Source organism: Tachyglossus aculeatus, chromosome 2 (genome assembly GCF_015852505.1).
Source record: "Tachyglossus aculeatus isolate mTacAcu1 chromosome 2, mTacAcu1.pri, whole genome shotgun sequence".
NCBI classification, from domain to species: domain Eukaryota; kingdom Metazoa; phylum Chordata; class Mammalia; order Monotremata; family Tachyglossidae; genus Tachyglossus; species Tachyglossus aculeatus.
This window is the reverse complement of record NC_052067.1, coordinates 66,264,860-66,284,393: the sequence shown is the minus strand read 5'-3', so window position 1 is coordinate 66,284,393 and position 19,534 is coordinate 66,264,860. Positions and strand designations below refer to the sequence as shown.

General features: G+C 38.5%; 1 protein-coding gene across 1 annotated transcript in view; it reads right to left on the bottom strand.

Annotated features, from left to right (window-relative positions):
• The window catches only part of SYNE1 (spectrin repeat containing nuclear envelope protein 1), a 503,300-nt gene that overhangs the window by 296,892 nt on the left and 186,874 nt on the right, over nucleotides 1-19,534 (bottom strand). The window contains exons 28-34 of the mRNA XM_038770126.1: nucleotides 18,435-18,602; nucleotides 17,474-17,641; nucleotides 15,188-15,328; nucleotides 10,290-10,450; nucleotides 6,905-7,055; nucleotides 3,925-4,152; nucleotides 3,422-3,520 (exon numbers count right to left, since the gene is read on the bottom strand). Of these exons, the coding sequence (XP_038626054.1) occupies nucleotides 3,422-3,520; nucleotides 3,925-4,152; nucleotides 6,905-7,055; nucleotides 10,290-10,450; nucleotides 15,188-15,328; nucleotides 17,474-17,641; nucleotides 18,435-18,602 (1,116 nt within the window). The remainder of the gene's footprint in view (nucleotides 1-3,421; nucleotides 3,521-3,924; nucleotides 4,153-6,904; nucleotides 7,056-10,289; nucleotides 10,451-15,187; nucleotides 15,329-17,473; nucleotides 17,642-18,434; nucleotides 18,603-19,534) is intronic.

Sequence of the window (19,534 nt, the reverse complement as noted above, 5' to 3'; positions counted from 1 at the left end):
ATACAGCAACTGCTCACTATGACATATTGATGGACTGAATAGTATATCTAAAAAGCTGGGAAGGGCCATGTATAAAGCCAAGGAGCATAATGAAGAATTTAAAGATATGGGGAAATCCATTCCTAAACAATGAAACAAAGCTGAGAAATGTTGAAAGGCCACTAAAGCAGCAGACCAGCCTCGAGAACTGCTCCTTCCTTCCCTCCCCATCACTCCTACTCTCTCTTTCTGGTCTACCCCCTTCCCCGCCCCACAGCATTGGTGCATATTTGTACATATTTATTCTATTTATTTTATTAATGATGTGTATATATCTATAATTCTATTTACCTATTTTGATGCTATTGATGCCTGTCTACTTATTTTGTTTTGTTGTCTGTCTCCCCCACCTAGACTGTGAGCCCATTGTTGGGTAGGGATTGTCTCTATCTGTTGCCGAAATGTACTTTCCAAGTGTTTAGTACAGTGCTCTGCACACAGTAAGTGCTCAATAAATACGATTGAATGAATGAATGAATGAATGAGGAAAGCAAACAGGAGCAGGTTTGCTCCCATAAAGCAAAGGCTTCAAAAAGATCAGATATGAAGAGACAGGCAGAGACAGGCCTCAATCAATCAATCAATGGTATTTATTAAGTGCTTACTGTGGGCAGAGCACTGAACTAAATGCTTGGGAAAATACAATACAGAAGAGTCGGTGGACATGAACCTAATCCACCCTGAGCTTTGAGTCTACAGGGGGAGACAGACATTAAAATAGCATGGCTTAGTGGCTTGGGAGTTGGAGGAGTCAGAGTGGCAGGCCAGCTCTGCCACTTGCCTGCTATGAGACCTTAGGCAAGTCACTTCACTTCTCTGAGCCTCAGTTACCTCATCCGAAAAATGGGAATTATGACTGTGAGCCCCACGTGGGACAACCTGATTATTCTGTATCTACCCCAGTGCTTAGAACAGTGCTTTGCACATAGTAAGTGCTTAACAAATGCCATAATTATCATTATTATTAGACCTAGGGGAAGCAGCATGGCCTTGTGGATAAAGAATGGGACTGGGAGTCAGAAGGACTTGGGTTTTAATCCAGTTCCACTATTTTTGCTTGTGTGACAAGCTTGTCCTCACCCTGGGCTTCAAGGCTGTCCATCACCTTGCCCCCTCCTACCTCACCTCCCTTCTCTCCTTCTCCAGCCCAGCCCGCACCCTCCGCTCCTCCGCCGCTAATCTCCTCACCGTACCTCGTTCTTGCCTATCCCGCCATCGACCCCCGGCCCACGTCATCCCCCGGGCCTGGAATGCCCTCCCTCTGCCCATCCGCCAAGCTAGCTCTCTTCCTCCCTTCAAGGCCCTGCTGAGAGCTCACCTCCTCCAGGAGGCCTTCCCAGACTGAGTCCCTTCCTTCCTCTCCCCCTCATCCCCCTCTCCATCCCCCCCATCTTACCTCCTTCCCTTCCGCACAGCACCTGTATATATGTATATATGTTTGTACATATTTATTACTCTATTTATTTATTTATTTATTTATTTTACTTGTACATATCTATTCTATTTATTTTCTTTTGTTAGTATGTTTGGTTTTGTTCTCTGTCTCCCCCTTTTAGACTGTGAGCCCACTGTTGGGTAGGGACTGTCTCTATATGTTGCCAATTTGTACTTCCCAAGCGCTTAGTACAGTGCTCTGCACATAGTAAGTGCTCAATAAATACGATTGATGATGATGATGAAGCTTGTACTATGCCTGGCATTGAACATCGTAAGCATTTAACAAATACCATTAAAAAAGTATAAGTATATGTACATAAGAGCTGTGGGGCTGTGGTGAGCATCATAGTAATAATAGTAATAGAAACTGTGGTATTTTATTAAGCGCTTACTATGTGCCACACATTGTGCCATGCACGTACTAAGCCCTGGAGAGGATACAAGCAAATCAGGTTGGACATAGCCCCTGTCCTATATGGGGCTCACAGTGTCATTCCCCATTTTGCGGATGAGGTAACTGAGGCCCAGAGAAGTAAAGTGATTTGCCCAAGGTTTCACAGCAGGCAAGTGGCAGAGTCAGGATTAGAACCCATGACCTTCTGACTCCCCAGGCTCCTGCACTATCCATTACAACATGGGTACACAGCTACATGCTTAGTCAATGCAGGGAGAGGGTGGATGGGGAAACCCAGGGCTCAGTCTGGTTAGACTATTTGGAGCAGATGTGATTTTAGAAGGGTTTTGAAGGTGCAGAGAGTAGTGAGCTGTCAAATATGAAAGGGGAGAGAGTTCCAGAACAAAGAGAGAGGATGTGAGCAAAGAGTCAGCAGAGGAATAGGCGAGATCCAGTTGGTTGGTGCTAGTTTAGCAGTTGTAGTAGATCAGCGAGGTTAGGTATTTGTCCTCACATGGGATAAATCCACTTGTTCAGCAAGAATCTATTCTTGTACATAAACAATGTGGAAGAAAATGTCAGTCCTACATTGGACTTGCCTGCCAGTATGGAATCTCTTGTCACCTTTGAAAACAAAGGATCCTTATATGCATATTTCTTAGCAAAAGCATGCTTAGGACCTTTCAAATTATTTTATGTTATCTGTTAATTGCTTACTATGTGTCAAGGACTGTTCTAAGCACTGGGGTGGTAATAATAATAATAACAGTTATGGTATTTGTTAAGCACTTACTACAGGCCAGGGTAGACACAAGATCATCATGTTGGACTCAGTCCCTGTCCCAGGTGGGGCTCACAGTCTCGAATCCCACTTTACAGATGATGTAACTGAGGCACAGAGAAGTGAAGTGACTTGCTCAGGGTCACACAGCAGACAAGTGGGGGAGCTGGGATTAGACTCCATGACCTTGTGACTCCAAGGCTCATGTTCTGTCCACTAAACCAAAGATACAAGATAATTAGGTGGGAAATGGTCCCTGTCCCACATGGGGGCTCACAGCCTAAATCTCAGGGAGGAGGATTCAATGTCCATTTTACAGAAGAGGTAGTTAGGCACAGAGAAGTTAAGTGACTTGCCCACTCTGCACACAGTAAGCGCTCAATAAATATGATTGAATGAATGAATTCACACAGAAGACAGGTGACAGAGCCGGGATTAGAACACAGGTCCTCTGATTACCAGGCCCGTGCTCTTTTCACTAGGCCATATTGCTTCTCATGTCATTTCTCAGTTCTAATGTGAGCTCAATTTAAGGTTTTTTGTTGCATTTTCCTCTATAAAATGTTGATCAGAACATGTGAGCCCGTTGCTGGGTAGGGACCGTCTCTATATGTTGCCAACTTGGACTTCCCAAGTGCTTAGTACAGTGCTCTGCACACAGTAAGCGCTCAATAAATACAATTGAATGAATTGAATGAATGTCACGTAAAAAGCACATTATGCTAATATATGCTCCATATATGTAAGTGGGGTTATAGTAATACTCTTACCATGTGCTCTTGGAAGACCTTGTAGGTTTCTGTGGCTGAAGAACATAAGATAACTGGCTCTTCAAGTTTAGCTTCAAATTCAGACACACATTGCTGGACCTGAAATATGGGTTCAGTGGCAAAATTGAACTTCTTATGACATGGAATCTACAGGACTAGTTTATAAATTGATTATAAAAAATGGGAAATGGAAAAAATCTACAATACAATAAGATGGGTTATTTTAGTATTACAACTACATTTAAAGAGATATTACAACTTCATTAAAAGAGATATGCCACGCTAATGCAATCTGGCTAAAACGCTATAGCATTAAATGATATTGTTTTTATGTTAGCGAAGCTACCTTTCAAATTATTTTAAACAACTAAATAACTGGTCAGCTTTTTTGTCAAACTTCAATCAATTCAGTCTTTAATGGTCATCAATATTGTGAATTTGTGTTTTCTGTTAAGAATGTATGGGATAATAAACTTCAACTTTGGAGCAACGGTGCTTTGTACCTTTGTCAAGCTTTCGTCAAACTTTTGCTGTTGTGAAGCATTTCCCAATATCATTCCTTCTAGACATTGTCCATGCTCTCTGAGCTCTTCCCAATATCTTCTTATTTGTGTCAACTTGGCTTTAATGCGAGCAGATTCTCCAGTGGTGATAAACTGGGCAAAAGATTGAGTTGCCTCTTCTAGATCTGGAATCTCACTGATTCTATCATTTATGTCTTTAATTATACCCTAAAATTTAAAATGACAATAGGTTTAGTGTTACAAATGAAATCCTCAACATTCTATTTGGTTTAAAGATGTGGAGAAGTGGTTAAAAGTTGATTTAATAATCAATGCAATGCACAGGGAATATTCTAGGAATCATCATTATTAAACACCATTCTTTTCCAAGCTTCTTTTTTAGAATAAAGACACGCGAACTATGCAGTGCATGAAAGGGAACACATGGCAAGTAGGTAGACCGGCTGTTGATGATTTACAACATCTGCTTCTGCGTGGTTCAGAAGAAAAAACTATTGGCACTTGAAATTCCAAAGCCATCCCAGAGCATGTGGATGATTTGATTCTCAGCTACAGATATAATTCTTCAGAATCTGTGGGTTAATGTATTCTGAGAAAAGCCAGGTTGACACTATCCCATCACTATGTGATATGATCAGTTGGCTGCATCTTTAAGGGATATATTTATCATTAAAGTGTAATCACTTTAGAAGCTTTGATAGTCACTGACTCTCCCTTTTGCAAGGGACACTACTGTGTACACCCTGCAACCAGAAATTTTGTTTTTAATGAACCTGTGATACTTCATGGCCAAACCATATATGTGTAGACACTAACTCATAATCCTAGAAAGGTAGTTATGCTCAAGGGAATAAAGCAGACCTCCTTTGCAAATAGACAGACATGAAACACAACAGTCAGTCAGGAACAAACCCTACTTTCAGTTAATATAGAATTAAAGAAATTTTATGGTCTCAATTATTCAGATAATCACCTGAATTCTGTATCTCACAGAACTAATGTTGAACTAACGTTCAACAATTAAAAAAGATAGATGTGGGTCTCCACGAAGTGCTTAATATTCAAAAATGGGTGCTGGTGTATTAAATTTTGACATTTTAAAAAAGCATTCTTGTTGGTAGAAGCCAGGTATTTTTGAGGTGATAGTTTTGACTGTGGAAATAATCAAATATGTAGTATAATAGTATATACATTGCTATTTTATGAATTGCATCAATTCATGAAAAAATAACCAGAGCAAGACACCCCTGGAGGAGGATAAATCTGGGCACTTGTATGCAAACGTGGAAACAGGCACATGGAAGCATTCACTGAAATAGAATGCATTTATATCGTGCTGGACATGCAGTGGGTTTTATATTTACTGTTTTATTCTGTCTACTTATTTGTGGAATAGCTTAATCACCTTTCCTTTGAGAGTTTTGGATAAGTTATTTCTAACTCAGTTTTCAGGTATTGTTCAGAGTTTCAAAAAGATTATCCTAGGGTGATTCTTAGGGAATCATCCAGCTGTATACAATAAGGGATTTGTATAACTTCAGAGACATGAGTCAAGGAGCAGAAGTGCTTTAATTTTTTTTATAAAACTAACAGTAGACTGGCCAATTTGGAAGCACTGATGAAAAGCCTAGTCTGATGGCCAAATCACATATGGAAATGTATGTTTTGTTCAAAGTTCAGATTAATTTTATTCTTTACGAGAAACAAATAAAATTGAAAAAATGGAATATGTGCACTTTGAAAGAGAAAGTTAACTATTTACTATGTTTGCTTTGCTTCAACCATGTAATTCAAACCAGTCAGCTTGTGTTATATTTTTCACAGCAATAAAGATTAAAATTCCTTCAAGAGTCTTCGTCTTGGACTTGGAGACAATTTTTGTCCCAGGAAACTGGCAGGTACATTTGGTCTGCACGCTTCACACTGTATCTCCCAAGCACTTAGAACAGTCCCCGGCACTTAGTAAGTGCTCAGTAAATAGCACTGATTGTTTGATTGATACCTCTGTCATTAAAGAATGTTAGGGTGGGGAACAAGCTTTAGTAAACTTTGCAATGCTTCCCATTCCCTCCCCCATTATGTACATGTCCAACAACTCCTCTTGGACTGTGACAATGTGAAATGTTCCTTCACCCAAGACTAGTCTTTGCCCACATAAAACTTCAATTGACAGTAAGAAGTTTCTCACTGAGAAGCTCCCATAGAATTTATGTACATATCCTTATATTCTGTTGCTTCTACTTCTTCTAATTTCAATATCTGATATCTGACTCCTCTGCTAGACTGTAAGCTTCTTGAGTACAAGGACCTTGACTACTTACTATATTGTACTCTCTCAAGTGCTCAGTACAGTGCTCAGCACACAGTGAGACCTCAAATGCCAGTGACCGATTGCTTAAGAAACTAGGAAAAGCTGGAAATAAAAGGGAAGAACTAAACTTTAAAAATAGGTAAAAAAATGCTGTCCAAGGTTCATTTATGACAATAAAATTATTTTAAAAGGTTGCTTAAATCTATACCGTAAAGGCCAGCACCTTCTTGTGGGGGGGAATGCACATGACAGATACTTTTCTAGTGATGAAAGGGATGAATTACTTTATTCTTAAGGGATGAATTCTTTCTATATGCTGCATAATGGAATGAGCAGAGTTGCTTCATTTAAAAAAAAATCAAGAAAAAGAATTAAGCAACAATGAAAACATTTTAATAATATGGCTTACAATATTAAAAATTTAATATATAAACCAAACACTAATAACACAGTTTCATATCTATAAGGTTCTTTCATATCCAACAAAGCCTGCTGATTTAGTGTCTTTATATGAATGCAATAAGCAACATTCGTTTAGTCCCATAGGCCAGAAATATCTGCTTTGGGCCTGAGAAGCACATAAAAAATTCAGAAAAGGGAATTTTTTAAGATTAATATAAATTATAAATGAATATGGGAACTGGTCACCTTAATTTGACTGATTTGCTTATCCAGGGGAGATGATGAAGTTTCCAAGGCATCCAACTCTTTTTCTTTTTCAGTTATCCAGACGGACAGGGACTCAAAATTATTGCCAAAATTTTCCCATTTCTTTTTCACCATTTCCATGGTTTTAATACTAAAATTAACCAAATTAATTGAACAAAATGAAATTTAATACAGTAACACATTTTTAAAAAATATATTTTCAATTGATATGATGCACTTTTGACTTTTCAGAGTGCACCTGACCCTCACCTTTCCCCAGGCTAACTGCTAAAACATGCATAGCAAACAGAAGCATTACAAGACTTCATTATCTGCGTAGGTTTTCTGCTGGAACAACAATGTTGCTAAATCCAACAGATTTGGATCTATGTCAAATAAGAAAACACCAATCAATGGAATTAAATTCCACACATGACCAGTTGCAAGTGGGATATATACATTTTATACATTACAAATTCAGGAATTCTCCACACTTCACAAATAAAACAATTCGCTTTTTATAGGCCATATGTTGGCTCAGTCAATGTTGAGAAAAATAGAAATGGAAGGCTCTGTCTAAAATAGACTGAATTTTAAGAAAAAGCTTGTAGTTTATATGAACTGATAGCCTGCCATGGATACATTTTTCCCTATTATGTCAAAATCTGTGGTAAAATCAACTCTTTGTAATTTATCCTATGCATTATCCTTGACATCTCTTTCATTCAACCCACATATTCAGTCTGTCACCAAATTTGGACAGTTCTTCCTTCAACGCACCTCTAAAATCCACCCCTCCTTCTCTATCCAAACTGCAAGCATGCTGGTCCAAGCAGTTATACTGCATCAGCCTCCTCGCTGACCTCTCTGCCTCCAGTCTCTCCCTACTCCAGTCCATACTCCATTTGGCTAACTGGATCATTTTTCTAACAAAAAAATCACTCAGTCCACATCTCCCCACTTCTCAAAATCTTTCAATAGTTGCCCAATCATTTTGACATTAAATTCCTTATCATTGCTTTAAGGCACTTGATCCCTCCCTCTTTCCTGCTTAACTTCACTAAGCTCTCACTACATCCCAACCTATACACTTCACTCTCCCAACCCAAACCTGCTCACTGTACTGTGCTCTCATCTGTCTCACCAACCACCCTTTGCATATGTCCTCCTTCTAGCTTTGAACTCCACCCTCCCTTCATATCTGATAGACCTCCACTCTCCTCCATCTTAAAAGCCTTATTAAAAATCCAACCTCTTCCAAGAGGTCTTTCCTTATTTACCCCTCATTTCCCTACCTATTTATGCTCTCTTCTTCATCACCTATACATTTGGGGTTAGGCACTTTGATTCCCTCCTGCCTCCAGCTCCCCATAACTATCAAGTACTTTGATACTGACCTCACTCCAGCCCCACAGCATCTATGCACATATTCTGTAATTTATTTTAATGACTGTCTCCCCCACTACAAGCTCTTTGAGGGCATGTTTCTTGTCTACCAAATTTATTGTACTGAGCTCTGCATGTAGAAAGTGCTCAATAAATGTAATTGATGGATTAATTCATGAAAACTATCCACATGGCTGTTTTCCCACCTCTCTCCTTAGAGAAACTCCAACTGCTTGTTTGAATTGCATTGGGATATTTCTAAAAAAACACACTGAATTTTCACCCAAAAAGCAAGAAAATGTAAGCAAGTGAAATGTGCTAAAAATTGTATCTTTCTTTTTTTAAAAGATTACTGTGAGCCTCAAGTGGGATAGAGACCTTGTCCAATTTGACTTGTACCATCCCAGCGCTTAGAACAGTGTTCAACACATAGTAAGCACTTACTAAATACCATAATAATGCAAAAATAATAGAGACAAATTATATTTCATGAAGAAAAATTAAGATTAAAGGTCTTCCCAGTTTACCAGAAGGCTCTAGAAAATGTCAAGAAAAATGAAGTGGCATCAGATGCTGGCGGGTGAAATGGTGATACAGTCTTAATTATGAACTCTATATGTGTGGATCAGTCCCACAGAGAATAGGAAATTATGGAAGTGAAAAGATAAAGGAACAGATCTCTAAATGTGAAGGACACTATGGCTATCAAGTTCTTAAAGAAAAAATAACTATTACACTATAAGAGCAGCACATCTTGGCTAGACCATTTAAAATGGAAACTACCATAATGTAGTAGTAGCCAATAGATTATCTGATTTAAAAGAAACCCAAAAATTAGTAAAATTAAATCAAAAAGCATCAATACCAGTTTGCTAAATGTTTCTTGGGAAATTAAATTACTTATCAAATGATGAGGGAAGTGTCAAAAACATATTTATCCCAGCAAAAATTTAATACTTCTATTTAATTTAGCATGTATTCAAACTGACACATTTATATCAAGTGTCATTTACTATGAAAATAAACTGCTTTCAGTTGTATTTAACTGTTTAACAATATCAAAATTTTTAAAATGTGAAGTCAACACACCAAATTTTTTACACCATTCAAATGTGGTGACTACATATTAATCAAAGTGAAAATATTTGAAATACAGGCTCGTTTCTCAAGAACCAGACTACAGTGTGCAAGTTTAAAAGGCTCTAGGCTATATATGGCTTTTTAAATATGAAATAATTTTCAAATTATAAATGTCGATTAGATGTTTTTAAAATTCTGAAAATATTAGTTTCAATATATGATGACAGTTCTTCTGAATGCAGAACCAGTCATGTGAAAACAAGGCAAACTTCATAACAGGCTAAACCACTTTATGGACCGTCTGCCAACACAGCACAACAAATGCCTGTTTCAGTAGCTGGCAGGGGGATTTCCATTTGTACTTTCTGTCAATACAGAATTATAGGGCTGAAAAACATTGTTTTCCTCTCACAGGGTGTTCTTACTTTAAAGTAAAAAAAAATACGATTGATTGATAAATGGTTCAGGAAGACTGACTGATCTATATTTGTGGCCAGGGCTACTGGAGATTCTTCGCTCCTTCAACCGGCCAGTGGCCAGCCTAGATTCCAGGGACTGCTCTGAACTCACTCAGGGGGACTGTGAAATGGCTGGAAAACATTAAATCCTGAAATGTAGTTTGTCAGTCCAGCTTACGTGCGGACATTGTGGAAGAAGAGAGGCAGACGAAGGGGAGAGGAGTGGTTTGTTTTTTTTCCCTATCTGCAAGGTACATGTAGATTACTCTGTGCATTTTCTATTATATAAATTTGGATCAAAATTTAATTTCTCTAAGGAAAAAGTTCTTTAGAAGCAACCTAAATCTCATGGTTTGAAGACATGCACAGAAACTTGTGAGATTTAAAAGGAATATTCGGAAAACAAAGAATATAGTAAGGTTTTTATCTCAGATAAATTCTAGGACTTGTCAAGCACATACTCTTCTTCAAGTGTATCTTCCAACTTTTTAACTTGTTCCTGGATTGATGTGGCCTGCTGTTGGAGGACTTCCTTATTCTTACAGCCAAGTTGAATCTCCGAGGCTTCCTTCACAAGATTCTGAGCTTGAACTGCAATAGCTTCTGTCCGTTTAGAAAATTCCTGGAAAAAAGTGCTATCATTATTAGACAAGCAGCTTATTATGTATTTCTCATCTGGAGCATACATGTTCTAGAACCAACTTCGTTCTCATTTTAATTTTCACAGATAGCACTTAAAACATCCCCCCTCATAATACCCAGATATAATATAATTTTCTCCGTCAAAATCCTGAATTTTTTGGCATTTGGAATTTTAATATATACATCCCAAGATGACTAACAGAGCATGCACAGACTATTCACTTATTAAAGTATGATTTTGCAGGTATATTGTTTCTACTTTAATGAAAGTTAGCACTATTCTTGAAAATTGTGTTTTCAAAAATCACGTTGCATCAATGGGAATTAGGTGATTCATACGTCTCATCGTGATGGTCATTTTTCAGTGCAAATTTCCATATCCTCCACTAGCAGAACACTTTATAATCTTGCCACTTGCTGAAAGGTTACAAAAATATCAAGAAACACAAAGAGAAGCAGTGTAGCCTAGTGAAACGAGCACAAGCCTGGGAGTCCTGGGTTGTAATCTCAGCTCCACCACTTGTCTGCTGTGTTACCTTGGGCATGTTGCTTAACTTCTCTGGACCTCAGTTACCTCATCTGTAAAATGGGGATTGAGACTGCCAGCTCCAAGGTTATTATGGACAGGGATTGTGCTTGTTTATTGCTATATTATACTCTCCCAAGTAGTTAGTGCAGGGCTCCACACAAAGTTAGCATTCAATAAATGCAATTGACTGACTGACATGGAATGTGTCCAACCTTTATCTATCCCAGAGCTAAGTACAGTAGTCGGCACATTACAGTATAGTATAGAAAACTAAATAAGGCTGAAGTTAAGGCAGAGGCTGGAAAGCAGTTTGCTTCCTTTTTTTTTTTCCCCCAGAACCCAGGTCCTTCTGACTCCCAAGCACATTCCCTATCCACTGGGTCATGTTGGTTCTCAATGACAAGATGACCATTTGCACAACTGTTTTCTCTAATACTGAATCAATCTTTACCAATCTGTGACTCTTTTAACATCAGAAGAGACTAGCATTCTGGGAAAATGTCCTAATTCTTCCATCATGTCCTACCTAAATTGTGCAATAAAAACACATATTGTAGCATATATGACTGTACTTTACACACTTTACTTCACACTAATAGTACAAAAGAAATATGCTGTCATTTTACAACCAGTTGGCCAAAAAAATGACCAAGTGATATCATTTTTAAATAATCACATAGCTGAATTTAATAAGATCAATTGTTTTCTTATTCTGACTTAAAAATGTCTTACTTAGTAAAGTAATATCTTTGCCAATAAATAATTGATACAGAGTGATCACAATGGGACTAAATGGACATTTTTTTCTTATACAATAATGGTTATCTACCACACTAAAGACAAAAGCTAGTAGGAACCAAATTAATTTTTCTTTCATGATGATACATATCCTATAGAAATAGCATAAATAGTCTCTCTACTAAATTGACAGATAAAACTGTCAAGAAAAAAGAGTTTATGGCATGCTTTTTAATGCTACGGAAAAAGCATCATCCACCTGATGTTTAGGAACAGGTAAAACAATACCTTTTAGCATAAAATAGATTAGCCAACAAATGATTTTATAAGGACTACTTAAATATCACTACCTAAGAATGAGCCTTTGCTCTATTTCCCAAATAAAGCCCCTAATTGGGAGTCAGGAAATCTACATCTTGTTTTCTCCCAGCCATGATACAAGTGTGTGGCCCTGAGCAAAGTATGTAGCATTCCAGTACCTTGAACTTCTCCAAATATTGAGAAAAAATAATAATTCATCCTAATCAGAGGCTGGATATGAATCAGGTATGGGGCAAACTGTCACTTCTACTAGCCATTTATGCCTTACGCTTCAAAAAGGTGAAGTTTAATATTCTTCATTTAAAGAAATTTTAAAAAATGAAAATCAACTCATACGCAATGGGCTTACACCAGAATCTGGGAGGTAGAATCCCCACTAAGTAATTCTGAAGGACACATCAGTATAAATAAAAGTAGAGTACCTTTTATTAATTTTTACTGCAGAATGCTAAATAATAATCATGATGATGGTAATTGTTAAATGCTTACTATGTGCCAAGCACCGTTCTAAGCACTGGGGTAGATACAAGGTGATCAGGTTGTCCGGGGGCTCAGAGTCTTCATCCCCATTTGAAAGATGAGGGAACTGGGGCCCAGAGAAGTGAAGCAACTTGCCCAAGGTCACACGGCTGATGAGAGGCGGAGCTGGGATTAGAACCCACGACCTCTGACTCCGAAGCCTGGGCTCTTGCCATTGAGCCACGCTGCTTCTCTGTACCCTGTTTATTCAGGGACCACACAGTTAACTAAAATGGGAAGTAGTCTATGCAGGGTTAACCTAGGGTGTAGGAGGGCCGACATGATTTTCACAGCTGAACACATACAAGAAAATGACAGCAGTCATTATTAGAAGCTAGTCATTCATTCATTCATTAATCTATTCACCAATGAAGTGATGTGATCCAAATGTCACCACGAGAAACCAAGGACCTTAAAAAAGCATTTCATACAATCAGGAGCAACCAAGCCTGGCAGCTTGACTTCCGATAGTTCATGAGAGATCATGAAGTTATTTGACAAGAGCATGTCTAACATGCCAAGACTTGACCAGGCTCTGTTCAACCCACTACAAATCGATGGAATGAGGAAAGATTTGTAACAGGTTCAAATTTTATTCAGCCTCTTTTATGCAGTGATTCTTGCAGATATAAAATGGAAGCTGGAAATCCAATAACAAATTCTCCCAAACCAAAATCAAAAGTTGCTGCTGAATTTTTAACTATGCCTGGAAACACAAATAACACCAGGGATCGCATAGTCACTAGAAAACTGTAGACTTCAAATAAGCCTAAGGGAACAGATTGTGTGCACATGGGCTGCTACTAAGTTGTTTTCTACCCAGTAAACTGTCCAGAGATGCATAACAATAAAGGAAATAGCAAATCATAGGAAGAAAATGGGAATGTCTTTTATGAAACTTGAAATCTGAATTTGGCACCAAAATATATCTGGACATTTTGAAGATTCTGAGCTTAACCTGTATCTGAAGTCCAGCAAAATTCCTAATTGTTCAACCTTGCTATGATTGTGAAGCTTATCTCTTCTACTATTTCATTAGCATTTTCTATGAGTTTTTCACAGCAATGAGGGCTTCGAAAATATCCAGTCCATCAGCTTAAAAGCTAGTCATACGGCAACTCAACTACAGTAATTCATTCAATTACTCATCAATGATGTGAATGTGATGAAAGAGTATGTATGTCTAATTCACAAACCCAGCACTGAGAAACACATTACTGGGATACGAAAAAAACAAAACTCAAAACAAACACTGACTAGGGGACTGGACCAACACTTCTTGTTTCCTACACAAGTACACCAGCCAGTACATGTGGAAAGGAAGAATAATGAGATAACAGGATGGAAAAGCACCTACTAAATTGTGAGTTAAAGTGGACTTCAAGTGAGTGAGCAAAGTAAATACTAGAGAGAATCAATCACAACTTTCAGGACTTAGGCTTCAAAAAAACAAAAATCTGAAGGCCACCAAATTTCCATGCATCAGAGATCGAACGGCTGCTTTTGAGCAAGGGCCTCATGCAGCTTTTGAAATGGGGCTATAATGATATGTCCTAGAAGAAGCAGTTGTACCCACACACCAAACAGCAGTCACGGTGCAGCAAAGAAATGACCCTCATTCTCACACAGCTCTTTTCAGCATTACCCACATAAACACACAGCAAAGAACACTATTAGATCTGTAATACTGAATAACAAAACTTAAACCCAACTCATAATACAGTCCCACGTGACAAATGATGCAAAACCCAAGTGATATTGGTAAGATTTGGGATGACTAGGGAAAATTTTGAAGGCTTCTAACGTTAAGTATATACATCTTTTAAATACATCTGTAGAGCTACTATAATCTATAATGATATAAGTGAATGAGACAAAGAGTAATAATCCAGGACATTCAGATAGATTTAGCAGGGATACAAGGCAAATAGTGTAGTAATAGGACTGGAGAAAAAAAGGTAAATTTTGAAATAATCATTTAATAAAATAGGTAGTTAAATGTTTTTTCTTTCATTTCTTTGTCTTTGGGTTTAAACAGCAAAATAGACATTTATGATTTGGGAAGGTGGGCAAAACTTAATCCAACATAGAAAAGGCATATAAGATGACATGACACAGGGGAATGATAATGTGATATCCTTTATATAGGTTTTAGCATAAATTTTTTGTGATTTGAGAACAACATATTCATTTACTCACCAAGAACAACAGCAGTGGAGGCAAGTTTGTTACATGCATTCTACTGGAGAACAAATCAAGGCACACACGATCTGATCTGAATTAGCAGATGCGCTGACAAAATCTAAAGTGTTGATTCTAAAGTCCCTGCTCCACATATAATGTTTAGGTATGAAGTGTTGTGGGTACATACAGCAAAATGAAATGCACAGACCAGAAATGGAGAATCAGTATTCCTGGACAAATATTTTAAAGACATACTACGCAGATCCTTGGCACCGTCCTGGTGAAATCTCTGTAGGTGCAAGTATTTACCTTCTTGCTCTTGATGTGCTCAAAGTATTCCCCCATACTGAGGAATAAAAGCAGATAGTACAGCTTAAGACATTAATACACTGGATGAGAGTCATAATAATTGCACCTTCAACAAACCTTAGTCTGATCCAGTTCAGAGGACAGGCTCTCCAAGCTGCTAAAACTCAGGAAGCGTTCATGATTGGAGCCTGTTTGAAAAAGATATCTGACCACTGTTTCTTTGTTCGCTTCAAAGCGTTCCCATTTTCTTATTGTGACCTAGATGAAAAAGAACCAATAATGCATAATGCTAGAGTAAATATCAAATAAACATACTCATTTACTTTAATGTGACTATTAGATAAGGTGCTAAAATCAGTTACTTGTGCAACTGCAAATTTAACATGCCTTAAAAACCTAACCAAAAGCTCCCTAGAGGGGCCACTGCTCAATAACATTCATTACTAGAGAAGTAGCGTGGCTCAGTGAAAAAAGCACAGGCTTTGGAGTCAGAGGTCATCGGTTCAAATCCTGGCTCTGCCACTTGTCAGCTGGGTGACGATGATGATGATGGCATTTATTAAGCGCTTACTATGTGCAAAGCAATGTTCTAAGTGCTGGGCACTTCTAAGTGCTGACTTGTGACTTTGGGCAAGTCACTTCACTTCTCTGTGTCTCAGTTACCTCATCTGTAAAATGGGGATGAAGACCGTGAGCCCCACGAGGGACAACCTGATCACCTTGTAATCTCTCCAACACTTAGAGCAGTGCTTTGCACATAGTAAGCACTTAATAAATGTCATTATTATTATTACTACTACTTCAATTATTTTTGGAAATTCCATTTTCTTTCATACTCAGGAAGGTCCGTATTCACAACATCTGTTAGGCCCCTAGTACCATGTTCAATTATATTTGGAGGGAAGAAAACCTTTCTTCTACCCATTTCCTGCATTCTCTCATTTGCAGACCAGCTTCCCATCTGCAACAGGTCTTTAAAGCTTTTGAAGTCATGGCCTTAAGGAAAGAACACGGGACCGGGAGTCAGAGGACCTGGGTTCTAATCCCAGAAGTATGACCTTCCCTGCTTCTCCGCCGTCTGAACTTGGATGAATGACTTCATTTCTCTGAGCATCTGTTCCCTCCTTCTTAGGAGGGACTATGGGATTTGCTATGAATCCCATAGCAAAATGGGGATTCAATACCTGTTCTCCCTCCTTCTTAGACTGTGCGGTCCATGTGGGACCTGATAATCTTGTATCTACCCCAGCACTTAGTACAGTGCTTATCCCATGTTAAGTGCTTAACAAATATTACTGTTATTATTATAAGCAGCACAGCATGCAGCTACATTAAAAGCAGAATAGTCTTTTTGATAGAATTTCTGGACCCTTCTAGACTGAGAGCCCATTGCTGGGTAGGGATTGTCTCTATTTGTTGCCAAATTGTACTTTCCAAGCACTTAGTCCAGTGCTCTGAACACAGTAAGCGCTCAATAAATGTAACAGAATGAATGGACCCACACCAAAACCAAATCCAGGCATGACTTATTTTAGCTGAACTTCTCCAAGAAAGAGGAATGGCAGGATGGGGAATGGAAGTAGTAATGGTAATACTGAACTTTCTCAAGAGCTCAGTATTGTGCTCTACACACAGTAAGCATTCAATAAATACTGTAGTAGCAGTAGCAGCAGCAGTAGTAGTACTTACTGATATGTCAGTGGTGCAGAGCTATCTACAAGGTGCTTGGGAAGTACAGAATAACAAACTGATGCATTCCTACCCATACAGAAGTTGTCCTACAATGGGAAAGGTAGGAAGGGAGAGATGGACTGCAATGTCTTATTTCTAGAGAACAGAAACTGAAGCTGGGAAAGGCTATAGCATTTCAGCTGTTTTTTTTTTTCTTTTTTGTCTTCTCAGGAATTTTCCCTATGGAACCTCTACCCTAAAGGAAACCTCACACCATTTAAAAAAGACCCAGAAAAGGCAGGATTAAATTTAGACAAAGAACACAGATAGAAGATGAGATGGGGTATTTTCCACACCATGTCTACACGAAGGCATCCTTTTGGAAGTTTGCTATGGTGTGGTCTTTTCACAATGGGGAGAACTGTTCTGACTCATTCCACTCGTAATTTTCAAAACCCAAGAGTACTGCAAATAAAATAAATGTTTCACTTTCCTTATTCCCTCACCAATACTCAAAGGTTGCAATATCACAAACAGAGCTGAAACCAGTTATATTTTTAAATCCAAGAAAATGAGTCTTGTATAGTGTCATAAAGTGGAAAAAAAACTTATCGGTCATCTGGATGCACAGTAAAATTTAAACAGAGGCCTGTTCTTGGTTGAAATTAAGATAGTAATCCTTTAAAAGCATAAAATTATAAGGAGCTCCTGGCTGTATTTCCATGTTCTCACTTGGAGCCGGCGTTCCTGTTTTTCTGTGGTCTGCTCCATATGCTCCATTGTACCCTCGAGCTTCTTTAATTCCTCTTGAACTGTCCTAGGAAGTTCACCCTCACCCTGACCTCTGGCAAGTTGTCGTTGTACATCTTTCTTCTTTGCCTGGATCATCTTCGTCTTTTGCTGGAAACATTCAACAAACAGATCGGAATAAATGTTGTATCCACCCTCCAAAGATTCACTGAGTTCAAAAGTGTAAAAGGAATCATATATATTTAAAGGACCGTCTTAAAATGATCAGGAAGTGACTGTATGTTTAAATATTGTCTATTTTCTTTGGTTGCTTTGTCTTGCTCTATTTTCTTCAAATTGCCTTCCACAGAAAGCTTCGTGATCTAGGCACAAAATTCCATTAAGCCACTTCAATCACAGACAAAGTTGCTTTTATTTTATAAGCTAGAGGTCAGGCCTATTTTAGCTATAGCTTTTTTTCTCCAAGTACAAATGATGAGGCATGATAAGACTTCTGTGAGGCAAAGAATCTCAAGATAGGCACTTAGATCTTAGGATAGCAGACAAAAAAAAATTCACCTTCATCTCCCATCTGTTACCGAGCTGGAGGAAAACTATTTTCCTTTAATATTGTGATATTTCCTACAAACCATGCGTCATTTATTTTCTAACTATAGTTTCCCCTCAATATGCTTGGAATACAAGACAGAATTTTCAAGGTACATGAAACTACTATCTTTAACAAGAAGAAACTCAAAATCACAATGTTCAGCGGCATATAATCTCCCCAGAGGGATCTATCCTGAGATTGAGAGCAATTTCCCAAATCACAAATCTGTCTGTCCATCCACCTTCACCTTCTCAACCAGCACACAAGCCCCATTCAACTTGGGCTTCACGTCTCAGTGTATGCCAACTCAAAATTGGTCAATGCCAATGTAAGTTTAGTAGAGGACCATCCTACCTGATGATGCAGAAACAATTGCTGGGCTTCAAATAAGTTTTCAGAATCCAAGATTGCTTCAGCTTGCTTCTGGACTTTTTTAGAGCTGGAAATTAACTCCTCAAGGGAGTATTTTACTATTTCCTTGTACTGGACACAATCTCCAAGGCTGCTTAACATCTTTTCAACCTACATTTTCACACAAAAATAAAATGCACCCAATTTATTTAAAGTTGGACATTTTTCACTTCCTAAAACTATAAATCTATTCCTGACAGAATTGCTAGCCTTGGATAAAAAGTTGGGCAACTGTCCTGGGAAGACTGCTGGCCTCTTTTCCTGGCTGTGGAATAAGTGGTGGCTCAGAATGCACTACTTCAACTCCTCGGGGATGACTGATTTTCAGTATAGGGAGAAGTGAAGGAAAGCAGCTCCCTCTTCCATAAGCCCACCTACCACTTTCTCATGTGGCCTAGTATGAGAGAACAGGCCTGGGTGAGAGAGGCCCTGGGTTCTAATCCAGGCTCTGCCACTTGCTTGCTGTGTGACTTCTCTGAGCCTCAGTTTCCTCATCAGTAAAATGGGGGTTCAATCATTGTTCCCCTTCCTCCTTAGACTGTGAGCCCCATGTGGGACATGGATTGTATACAACTTGATTACCTTGCAACTATTCCAGTGCTTAATATGGTGGCTGGAACACAATAAGTGCTTACAAGTATCATTACTATTATTAATAAGCTTCCTGCAATCAAGGCTCCAGAAAACTGCCTAAGGGGAGGAGTGAGAGGAGGAAAAGGAGTCCCAGAGGGAGGGTGCTGTGGTTAAGGGAGAGCCATGAGGGAGACACTTGGGAGAAATGGATGGAGCACGTGGGATGACACACTACCTTGAAAGTAATTCTTACTTTTCATACATTTGAAACAAATGCTTGGGTATTTTTTCATACAAATTCACATCAACAATAGGAACAAACTACTACTCTGCTACCAATCATCATCCAAGCTCATACTGAGTAGAATAGATGGTCCCTACCCAACAGCGGGCTCACAGTCTAGAAGGGGGAGACAGACAACAAAACAAAACATATTAACAAAATAAAATAGAATAAATATGTACAAGTA